The sequence below is a fragment of the Parus major genome, chromosome 21 (genome assembly GCF_001522545.3).
Source record: "Parus major isolate Abel chromosome 21, Parus_major1.1, whole genome shotgun sequence".
Taxonomy (NCBI): domain Eukaryota; kingdom Metazoa; phylum Chordata; class Aves; order Passeriformes; family Paridae; genus Parus; species Parus major.
The window spans coordinates 5,994,789-6,007,241 of record NC_031789.1 but is presented as its reverse complement, the minus strand read 5'-3'; the positions used below and the strand labels follow the sequence as shown (position 1 = coordinate 6,007,241).

Sequence of the window (12,453 nt, the reverse complement as noted above, 5' to 3'; positions counted from 1 at the left end):
AGGGAAGGGAAGGGAAGGGAAGGGAAGGGAAGGGAAGGGGAAAGGGAAAAAGGGAGGGAAAGGAAATCCCCACAATTTCACTCCCAACTCCTCCCGCTCCCCCCAGATCTCCTCCATGGCACCAAGAGCTCTCCCTAATCCCAGTGTGAGCATTCCCAGATCCCTCTTGGAGCATTCCCAGCCTGCGAGAGCCGTGGCCCATCCAGGGTGGGCAAACAAAGGGCTGGGCCCAGCCTGGCTCCAGCCAGGAATTCCCAGCCAGGCCGGAGCCAGACACATCCACATTCCTGCCTGGAGCCCGGCCCTCAGCTCGGGAAGATTTGCGGGCTCTGCTCTCCCCCACGTTCCCTTTCCTAAGAAAAACGGGCTGGAAGTTTGGGAAAGGGGGGCTTGGTCCAGGTTTTTTGGTGATTTTTAGGGATTGAACTCCAGGATTTTGTCTCTGAGCATGAAGGGTTTTCCCCCTCCTCATTTTCCCAAGAGGTAAAAACGTGTGGAGAGAAAATCTTCCAAAAATGAACAATTCCAGAGTGGGAATTCCAGAGGTTTGGCTCCTGTAAAACCAGTAACAACCAGCGGCTCAAACTCTGTCCCACTCCTGATCTGCCCTGCAGGAAAACTTCCAAAGAAAAAAGGACTGGAAGGTTGGGAAAAGGGAGCTTTTCTCCCAGGTTTTGAGGGCTGGGGGGATTTTCATGGATTTAGCTCCAGGGTTTCACCTCAAAGAATGAAGGGGGGGGGTTTCCCTTCTTTTCCATTATTCCCAACATTTATTTGGATCAACTTCCCACTCCAAGATGGGGCTGCAAAGGGAATAAATGAACCTGCAGAGCTTCCCAGAGGAAATATCCCGGTTATTTTAAGGCTCCAGCTCCGGAATTTTTTCCCTGGGAGGGTAAAGAGGCCCCGATTATTCCATGGATTCCCCATCCTTGGAAGTGCCCAGGCCAGGCTGGAGCCCCTTGGAGTGTGGCAGGGATGGAACAGGATGAATTCCAATTCCCACCAATCCCATTCTAGGATTCCCTGCGGATTCTCCCACCACAATTCCGGGCCTCTATTTCCCCTCTTTCCTGGGAAAATCCGAAATGTAAAGGCATCCATGGAAAAGTCCATCCCATGGGCAGCACTGCCCGTTCCTGCTTTATCCCAGCGATTCCTTTCGCACTCCTGGGCACTGAAAGCATCCCAGAATTTCCCACCCTTTGCTCCCTGCTTTTCCCATCCCTTCCCGGAATTTTCCAGAAGCCTGAGATGGAATTTGAGGGAGAAACCCCAGAATTCCTGCCAAAATCAGGAATTTACAGTGCAGACCCCATGCTGCTAACCCATGTTCTGAGGGCTTTTCCTTCCCCTCCGGTTCCTTCCCTCTGGACAATCCCGACATCCGGGAATCCGGCATTTCCCACAAAACCGGCATCCCGGGAGGGTCAGCTGCTTTTCCAGACCAAAATCTGGGAAATGCCGGATTTTGTGTCCCAGAGGCATCGGGGGAATGGGAGGAGACTCTTCCTGCTGGGAGCACTGGGAGATTCTGGAGTTCCTGAGCACTTCCTGAATTTCTCATGAATTCCTGAATTTCCTGAGGGGTTCCTGAAATCCTGAGGAATTCCTGAATTTCCTGAGGGGTTCCTGCATTTCCTGAGGAGTTCCTGAATCCCTGGGGACTTTGTGATGGAGGGGATTTAAATCCTATCCCATTCCCACATTTCCATCATCCCAAGGTGCTCCAGCCTGGCTGTGAGCACTTCCAAGGATGGGGCAGCCACAAATTCTCTGGGAATTCCATCCCAGGGCCTCCCCACCCTCACAGGAAGGAATTTTTTCCCATTTTTTTCCCGATATCCCACCTCAGCTTCCCCTCTGGCACTGCCACTCCAGCCCTTGGCCAAAATCCTTCTCCAGGAAAACCCAGGATGGGATTTCTGCCCTTAAAACCTTCCCATAGATCCTTCCCTCTGCTCTTCCATTGGGAATATTACCTCATTCCCAAACTCTCCCCACTCCAAACCCCACCATTCCCTCCTTTCTTTCATTTTCCAGCTGCAGAATTCAGCTGGAGCAGGCCCAGGAGCGGGTGCTGGGCGTTGGGAGCAGCTTTTCCAGCCCGTCCCTTTTCCCAAACGGGTTGGATCCCAAAGGATTGGGAATTCTCACAGTGAGATTGGGAAAAAATGGGGAAAAACTCTGGGAAAAGGCGTTAAAAGTTCCCATCTGGCCAAATTCCAGGCAGATGAGTTGAGAATTCCCGGGATTGACAAAGGGAAGGAGAATCCTGGCTCCGGCCCAGCCAGGCGAGCCGGATCCCATTCCCGGGATCAGCTGGAAAAGGGAATTCCAGCTGCTCCCAGGGCCAGGTGGGGATGGCTGGAAGGGAATCAGCTCTTCCAGGGAAAATTTGGATCATTGTTTCATTCCTGGCTCCAGGCTGCGCTGGAAACGATGGAAAAATGGGGATTCCCAGAAGTTTCTCCGAGCTGCACTTCCCAAAGTTTGGGCTCAGAAGCACCGGGAGCAGCTCCTGCAGGGTGGAGGGGAAGGAATCAACTCCAAATTCCCCAAATCCACCTGGATTTGAACACAGGAAACTCCAAATTCCACAAAATTAACTGGATTTGGAACCAGAAAACTCCGAACTCCCCCAAATCTGCCTGGATTTGGATGCAGAAAACTTCAAACTCCCCCAATCCATGTGGATTTGGATCCGGAAAACTCCAAACTCCCTCAAATCCACACAGGAAACTCCAGTCTCCCCAAAATCCACCTGGATTTGGATCCAGAAATCTCCAAACTCCCCAAAACTTCAAACTCTTCCAAATCACCCCGGATTTGGACCCAAGAAAATCCAAACTCCCCCAAATCCACACAGAAAATTCCAAACTCCCTGAATTGTCCCGGATTGGCTCCCAGAGCATCTGGAAGCGCCAGGAGCGGGATCAGGGCTGGCAGCTCCCGTGGCTCCTTCCCAGGCGGTGTCGAGGGATAAATGGGAGATTCCCACTCTGGAATTGCTCCCAGGCCTTGGGGACAGAGCGGGAAAACCCCCAGAATATCCCAGGAACCGGCCCTGGGCCCAACCTGCGCTCCCATTCGCATTCCTCACTTTTCCTTTCCCTTTTTTTCATCCCTTCCAAGGTATTTTTTTTTTTTTGGGAAATCCGATATCCGGGGAATCGCCCTCAGCTCCTTCCTGCTCCTCAGTCTGCGGATCAAAGAGCCAAAGGAGCCCGAGCTGAGAGCCAGGAAATCCAAACCTGCCAGGAAAAGAAACAGCTCCTGGAAGGAAAAAAAAAATGGGAATTTGGAGAGAATTCCTGCCCTTCTGAGCATCCCCTGGGCAGCTCCAATCCCTGATTCCTGGGAAATGGCCCTGAGGGAGCAGTGGCCGGGTTCAGAAGCCGGGATCACTTTGGGGGTGAAAAGGATGATTTGGGTTTGCCAGGAAAATTCCTCAAGCTCTTATTCCATGTATTTTTTTTTTTTTTTTTGAGTTTTTGGTGGGAATTTCCAAGGAATTCCAAAAGAAAAAGGGGGAATCAAAGGCAGGGGAGGGGACATTGGGGATTTTCCTGGGGGGCTCCAAACCAGAGACAATTTGTGTGGCTGGGAAGGAGAATCCAGGGAATTCTGTGGCGAGAGATATCCTGGGAAAGAATTTAAAGGGAAAATCTTTGGGATGGAGCAGAGATGGAAAAAAGCACCAAATTCCCGCTTCTCTGGAGGGAATCTCTTGGAGCAGTCCCAGCCTCTGGGAATTCTGAGAATTCTGGGAATTCCTGGAACAGGCTCCTGCCAGCGGGAATCAGCTCAGAGAGGCTGGAATCACCCTCGGGATTTGCCTTTCACCAGGATTCTTTTCCTGTGAGGAATTTTTGGCCACTTTTCCATGGGATTTTTGTGGGATGCAGAGCCAGCCCAGGAGTGTGTGAGGAATGGAGGGGCTTTATCCCATCCTGGAAAAAATTCCATGTTCCCCTCAAGTGTTAAGGAATGGCAGCGGGTGGGAAGTTGAAACTCCTTTTTCTCCATGGAATTTCTGGGAGCTGGGAATTCCCAGAGATCCCAGCCCCAAAAAAAGGGATGTGCCCATCCCAAAAGAGGTGGATTTAAATTCCAGAAAAATGAAGCACAAAGCTAAAAAAATTCCAGGTTTTCCCAGTCCTTCCTTCTGCTTTCACAGCTCCCTGATTCCCTGGATTCCCCTTGGGAATCTGCCCTTCCCAAATTCCCAGAATTCCTCATCCCAGTCGCACAGGGAGATTGTTCAGCTCCAGAACGCTCAGGACGGGGAAGATGGGAGAGAATTAAGGATTTCTCCCAGGATTAAAGATTTGATTTATCCCTAAATTAAAGATTTATCCCAGAATTAAAGATTTTTCCCTGATTTTTCCAGCTTTAATGACTCCACGGGAGACTGGGCATGGACAGGGAGGGAGGAGCTGCAGGAAAATCCTGGAAATTCCCTTTTTCCCTGAGCTGGGGGAGCAGAGGAAGCCCCCAGGGCTGCAGGAGGAGCAAATTCCAGCCCAACATTCCCATTTTTCCTGGGAATCAGCTGCCAGGGAGGTGCCAGAGATGCTATCGGATCTTTGGCACCCAAATCCAAACTGAAATTCCTAGCTCCCGGAGCTCCTGGAGCCAAGGAAAAACGGGAATGAAACAAATTCCAGGATTTGAGGGAGAGTTTGGGATTCTTGGATTTGAGGGAGAGTTTGGAATCCTGGTTCTGAGGAAGAGCTCAGGATTCCAGGATTCCTGGTTTGAGGGAGAGTTTGGGATTCTTGGGTTTGGGGAAGAGTTTGGAAATCCTGGTTTGGGTGAGAGTTTGAAATTCCAGGATTTGAGGGAGAGTTTGGGATTCCAGGATTTGAGGGAGAGTTTGGGATTCCAGGATTCCTGGTTTAAGGGAGAGTTTGGGATTCCTGGTTTGGGGGTCAGTTTGGGATTCCTGGTTTGAGACAGAGTGAGGAAATAAACTGGGAAAAGAGGGAATGAACAAAAGCACCAGGGAAGAAATAAAGTGGGAAATGAACAGGGAGAGCGGTGAAATCCCAGATCCCGCTTTTAACGGGAATTGAAAGGAGAAACGATCGGAGTTTTCGGTGCTTCAATCGGCCGCTCAAGGGGAGCTCACACAAGCCAGGAGCGAGGGAAAACATGGAATATTCTCCCAATGCCACATAAATTCACCCAGACTCAACCTGGAGTGAGGCACTGGAAGCATTTCCAGAATGTGAAATTCCAAGAGAACTCAAAAAACCTCAAAACCGATGGAAAAATCCAAGGAATTTCAAAACCAATGGAAAAAATCCAAGGAATTCCTGGGGTTTGTTTGGGAAGGGGCTGGATGGGTTTGGAATATTGGGTGGGAAATAAAGATTTCCCTGCAAATTCCAGCTGGGAAGGGCTGGGGAATTCTGGGAAGAGCAGGAATCCTGGGATAGCAGATCCCAGGATGGGAGCTTTCTGTGGCCAAGGGTCACCCTGACATCCTGAAAATTAATTCAGGAATGAATTCAGGCACCAAAATCTGGGATTTGGGGGTGAATCCACTGCTTTTGGGAATGTCTGGAGGTCCCAAAGCCCAAATATTGAATTTGGATCTTTCTCAGCCTCCTCCCCTTGCCCAGGCTGGGATTTTCCTGACCGGAGACTCCAGGGATTGATTTTGTCATCACCGGCCTCATCCAGAGCTGCTGAATCCCTCACTTTTCCTGGATTTGGGAATTTTCCGGCTGCAGGAGTTTTGTTCATGGACCTTTCCTGCAGAGGCTCCATTTTTGGGTGGTTTGGGGTCCATTTTTTTTGTTGTTCCAACCCATTTTGCCCCCTTTGAATCCCCCAGATCCACACAGGAAACTCCAAACTCCCCAAAATTCACCTGGATTTGGACCCAGAAAGCTCCAAACTTCCCAAAATCTCTGTGGATTCAGACACAGGAAAATCCAAACTCCCCCAAATCTGTCTGGATTTGTTCCCAGGAAACTCCAGACTCCCCAGAACTCCAAACTCCCCCAAATCCTCCTGGATTTGGACCCAGGAAACTCCAAACTCCCCAAAATTCACCTGGATTTGTAGTTCAGAAAGCTCCAAACTCCCCCAAATCCGCCTGGATTTCTGTCCCCAGGAAACTCCAAACTCCCCCAAATCCATCTGGATTTCTGTTCCCAGGAAACTCCAAACTCCCCAGATTTGTCTGGATTCAGACCCAGGAAACTCCAAACTTCCCAAAATTCCAGAAGAACTGCCCAGAAGTCCGTCCTGACTGGAGCCGCAGTGAACAAGGAATCCACGGGAACATCCCGAGCTAAAAACTCCTGAAAAAATCCAAAAACACCTGGAAAAAATTGGCTCAAACAATTTTAGGGATGCAGAGGAAATCCCAGGAAGCCAAAGCCGGGATCATGGCAAAGGCCCTTCCCGCTCCTTCTCCCGGGATTCTGAGGCCTCGTTCCTGCTCCCAGGGAAATCCCAGGAATTTGGATCAAGTTCTCTGCTCCTGCCCAGGGAGGTTTCAGGATTTATTCCAGATTTTTGGAGCTGGGAGAACAGCGGGAAAACGCCATTAAAGGAAAGAATGAGAGGTCTGAAAAAAATATTATTAATTAATTATTAACTATCAACTATTAATTACCAGTCATTAATTATAAATAATTATGTATGTTATGCACTTTATATTTTATATTTCATTTTTATTTTTTATTTTATATTTTGCATTTTATATTTCATATTTTAAGAATAGAATAGAATAGAATAGAATAGAATAGAATAGAATAGAATAGAATAGAATAGAATAGAATAGAATAGAATGGAATAATTATAATTAATTTTCTTCTCCTGCCCAGGGAGATTTCAGGCTTTATTCCAATTCTTTGGAGCTGGGAGAACAGTGGGAAAACGCCCTTAAAAAAGGAAGGAGATGTCTGAAATAATTATTATATATAATATATATCATACATCATATATCATATAACATGTATCATATATCATATATATCATATATCATATATTATATAGTATATAGTACATATTATGTATTATGTATTATATATAATATGTATTATGTATTTTGTATAATATATATTATGTATTATTTATTATAAAATATATAATTTATAATATATAATTTATACTATATGATAAATTACAGATTATATATCACATATTTTAGTTTATATAATATATATCATATATTATGTAGATACAATTATATCTTATATATATCATATATATGTGTATATATATGTGTGCATATATATATATAAATATATATATATATATATATATAAAATTAATTAATACTCTTATAGTAATTATTATAATGATAATTAATTTTCTTCTCCTGCCCAGGGACATTTAAGGTTTTATTCCAATTTTTTTGACCAGTGAGAACAGCAGAAAATCACCCTTAACAGTTGGAGTGAGAGATGTAAAAGCAGCATGATGAATTCTTAATTATTGTTTTATCCCTTCCTAAAAATTATTATAATTATTAAAATTAATATATTTTGTATATAATATATTGAATTTATATTATTAGTATGTATAATAGAACTATGATATATATAATTACATATATATATTATAAACTAGATATTATATATATTATATATAATTATTAAACTATAATTATTAATTATAAATTTTATAATTATAATGATATGTCATTAAACATAATTATTATTACTATATATTACTTTTAAATTAAAATTAATATTAGTATTAATATTAGTATTAATATTAGTATTAATGATAATGATAATGATGATAATAATACAAATAATACTAATACTAATAGTAATAGTAATACTAATAATTTTCTTTTCCTCGACAGGGAGATTTCAGGCTTTACTCCTATTTTTCTGAGCTGATATTTTAATAATATGTAGTGATATTTTGTGGTATTGAATGCTGTTTTGTGATATTTTATGATATTTAGTGATATTTTATAATATTTTGTGATATTTAATTTTATTTTGTGATATTTAGTGCTATTTAATGATGTTAAATTACATTAATGTAATTATATTTAATGATATTATAATATATAATATATTAACATGCTATATAATTATATATAAATAATATATATTAATAATAACATATATAATATACTTTTTAATGTTATTTCAAGTTTTGATTGCTATTAATTTAATTCTATTTAATGCTATTTAGTAATATTTAATTTTATTTTGTGATATTTGGTGATTTTAGTAATATTTAATATTAATGATATTAAACTCTACTTAGTAATATTTACTTATATTTTGTGATATTTAGTGCTATTTAATGATACTTAATGATACGAATTTAAATATATTATATTATTATATTTATTATTATATTTATTATATTATTATATTTAATGCTATTTAGTGATATTTAGAAATATTTAACAGTGTTTATTGATATTTAATGATATTTGTTTAATGCTATTTAATGATATTTTATACTACTAATTTAATACCATTTAATGCTATTTTGTGATAGTTAATTACCTTTAGTCATTATTTTATTAATTAATAAAATATTTTATGAATGTATTTTATTAGTTTTATTAATCTATTTTATTAATTAATGAAATTTTCCATGCTTTTTAATATGTTCTCAGTTTTCCAGAGCTCTCTTGCATCCCTTTGATACTTCCCAGGAATTTTTCCCCCCCAAAATGTGCTGGAAAAAAACGGAATTCTGCCATTATTGAGGGGCAGGAAGGGATTTAGAAACAAGGGAAATGTTGGGAAGGGAAATTCATGGAATTATGGAATACTTTGGGTTCCCAGGTTTGAAATCCACGGGCAAGGGATTTAAAAAATAATTAAAAATAACAATTTTTGGTGAAAAGATTTTAGGGATGCAACAAAAATCTCCTGGAGGGCCAAACCTTCATCCTGAGGATAAACGGGAAAAATCAAATTCCCTTTTTCACCTGGAACGGCTCCGATTTGATCCTTTTCTTCCTCCAGCAGCTCCTGATGGAATTGATCCTCCACAAAGAGAGGAAAATCTCATTTTATCCCTTCCAAGGGGTTTCAAATGGAAATTAAAACTAATTCCAAACCTGTTTTCCAGAGGATTTTTCCCCAGCTCTGGGAATATTTCCTTGCTACATCGCCCAGAGATGGGAAAACCTCGCGGCTCTGGGGCTTCTCGGCACCAGAAAAAGGAATAAATGACATTTTGTGCCTTTCTGCTGGGGCTTCTTTGCACAAAGGCGCTGCAGCTGCTCCCAAATTCCAGCCTTTTAAGGGAGAACTTCCAAGGAAAAGCTGGAATCCGTTCTGGGCCTTGTGCCCTTCTGTTTATTATCGATTTATCTATTTCATTTCCTCAGCTCGGGTGAATCCGTAAAATTCCAGGAAAAGCTGCAGAGGAGCATTAAACGAGGGGGTTGAATCCCAAAGATTTTTCCAGGCCTTGGGAAAAAATTTCCATGGAATGTCATCCCTCTTTTACTTCAGATGAGAGGGCCTGGAGCTCTGGACCAAGCTCAGTCTCAAACCTTTACTTTGCACCCAGAAATCCAGAAAAAATTCCCCGGATTCATTTTTTTGTGGCACTTGAGGCTCAAATTTGGGCCTTTCCTTTCTGTTTATGAGGCTTTTTCACAAGAATTTCCTCAGCTCAGGTAAATCCATAAAATTCCAGGAAAATCTGCAGAGGATCATTAAACAAGGCGGGGTTAATCCGAGGCCTTGGGTAAAAAATTCCATGGAATGTCATTCCTCTTTTACTTAAAACCAGAGGAGGGCCTGGAGCTCTGGGCCAAGCTCAGTTTCAAACCTTTATTTTCACCCAGAAATCCAGAAAAAAATTCCCGGGATTTGTTTTGGCAGCACTTTGAGGCTCCAAACTACTCCGTGCCCGATCCAAGGCTCGCATTCCCACCAGATCTGCCAGGATTTGGAGGGATTTTTACCCAAATCTCGGCTTTCCTCTCGTTCAAACATCAAAACACGGCGAGGGATCCATGCTCCCCTTGGCTCTCCCTTTTCCCCACCCCGAGGCGCTGCCAGGGAGGGATTTGGATCCTCAAGGAAATCTTTGGATCTAAAGAACCACAATTAAAGAGTTCAGGCCTCGCATTCTTTGGATTGTGGGATCAAATCCCATGGGAGAAGCAGTTTGGTTGGGAAATCCCTGTCCCCTCCCTCCCCAGGCCCAGAAAAGAGTCACAGAATTCCCTCTGCTGTTTCCCACCTCAATCCTTCATTCCCAAACCCCCCAAGCAATCCCAACAAAAAGCCCGTGCCCGTTACAAGCGCTACGGTGAAGGAATCAAACAAGGTCCCAAATCTCGGCGTGAGCATCTGGTGAAGCACAAACTCAACATTCCCAGCGGGATGGAGTCCCAAAGGATAACGAGGAATTCTGATGAGGACCTTGGGAAGCAGCAGCAGCTTCTGGAAGCAAAGCTGGAGGAGCTGGGAAAGGATTTAAAACCGCTGCAGGTACGGGGAGGAATTTCAAGGTGAAAAGGGTGGGGGGGGGTTCAGTCCAAACTCCAGGATTTTGGGAATTCCCCAAATCTGCTAGGCTCCCATCAGCATTCCCATGAAATCAGATCCGTTCTGGATGGTGATGGGAGCCCCGGCGCCGTTGTCCACGAAGATGGAGGTGTACTGCCCGGCCTGCAGGGAGAAGGGAGAAAACAGGGAAGAGCTGACACATTCCAGAGGAAAAACAAGCAACAATCCCATGGGGGCAGCAGGAATTCAGCCCAGCAGCCGGTCTGGGGTTGATCTGGTGGAGGAGATTTGGTGTCGTTTTTATGGAGCAAATCCTTCCTGCCCTGGTGGTTTTTTGGGTGAAGGGGAGGTGGGAAATTCAATTTGGCATCTTGGCAATGCTGGGGTGGAGCTGGGAAAGGGAAAGATCTTCAAAATTGATTATAAATTTATTAGAAATTTATATTAAAATCAATAACAATTTATTGGAAAAATTGAATTGTTCAAAAAGGGAAGCTGCTTCCTGTGCCTCCAATTCCAAATGAGAAACCCAAGTCAAGTTTTTCCTCCTGATCCTCCCCCAGGTGAGGAATTTCCCTTCCTTAAATTCATAAAAAAGATTCCTAAATCCTCCCCCACCCCCAGGGGAGTGTCCAGCCCAGCCATCCCATGTCCTGCCCAGAAATTTGGGGCAAAAATTCCCAATTTTCAGGGCCTCACCTGCAGCTGCAGCAACCCATGGACATAAATAGTGAAGATTTTGCTGTTGCTTTCCAGCCCAGCAATGACTTCCAAGGACCTAAAAGAAGAAATAAACAGATTAAACCCCACAGTTGTGTGTGGAAGGATAATTATCCCTCAATTTCCCTGGAAATCAGAGCAGCTGGAGCAAAAAGGTGAATTTTGTCTGGATTTTTGATGTTTGGGAGGGTTTAAAGTCAGGTTGGAGCAAGCTGGGATGGAGAAAGGTGGCCCATGGGAAGGAGATGATCTTTAAGGTCCATCCCATAATTCCATAATTCTGTAATTCCATGGTTCCATAATTCCATTACTCCATAATTTCATCATTCCATAATTTAATAATTTCATAATTATATTGTTTCATAATTCCATCATTCCGTCATTCCATTATTCCATTATTCCATAATTCCATGATTCCAGCTGCCTTAAAAGTAAATCAGGAGCAGCTTTTCCTCACTGCAGGAATGATGGAAAATCCACAGAACCTCAGGACTTTGGACACAGAACTCAGCTGGAGGCAGGACTGGGAACCACCATTTCCCAGCGACTTCTCCAGGGCCCTGTCCTCTCTATTCCCACCCGGAGCAGGCACTGAAAATCCCTTTGGATCCACCTCCATCCCAGTTTGGTGAGCAGCACAATGGTTTGGATCTGTTCCAAAATTCCTTTTCTTTTCCAGGGATGGAAGGTTTGTTCCACACGAACGACAAATTTCCGTGTAAGAAAGGACAAATTTTGTAATTCTGGGGAGGATTTTGAAATCAGGGATCTGGGACAAGCAACAGAAAAAAAATCATTCCATAATTGTCCCACAGCTCAAAATCCAGGGAGAGGGCCACATCAGCTTTTGGATCAGGGAGAGCTGTTCCCTGTGGAATTCCCAATTCCCGAGCCAAATTCAGGTTTTTGGGCAGCTCCTTGGGACAGCAACAGCCAGCACAGCTCAGTTAAACTCAGTTTTAATCTCCCAGCACCTCCTCCCTCCCGGCCCACAGTCATTTTTCCTTCTTTTCCCAGTTATACCAACTCCTTTCCTCCTTTCTTTATTTCTTTTCCAGTGGCAAGTTCCAGCGTGTTTTTCCCAGGATAAATGAAAAGCGGGAGCCACTTGGCACCTCCTCAGCCAAGGCTGTGTCACATCCTGCCCAAATCCCGCCTGCGGTGGGGAATTCCCAGCACTGCAGTTCCCATGGCTCATCCCAAAGCCCTGGGGGCTCTTCCAGCTCCATGTGGGGATGGATGGATGATGGATGGATGATGGATG

General features: G+C 43.5%; 1 protein-coding gene across 1 annotated transcript in view; it reads right to left on the bottom strand.

Annotated features, from left to right (window-relative positions):
- Window positions 1-10,080: 10,080 nt before the first annotated feature.
- C1QTNF12 (C1q and TNF related 12) overlaps window positions 10,081-12,453 on the bottom strand; it is a 14,622-nt gene continuing 12,249 nt past the window's right edge. Inside the window, exons 7-8 of the mRNA XM_015647965.3 lie at window positions 11,169-11,247; window positions 10,081-10,631 (exon numbers count right to left, since the gene is read on the bottom strand). Of these exons, the coding sequence (XP_015503451.1) occupies window positions 10,533-10,631; window positions 11,169-11,247 (178 nt within the window). The 3' untranslated portion in view covers window positions 10,081-10,532. The remainder of the gene's footprint in view (window positions 10,632-11,168; window positions 11,248-12,453) is intronic.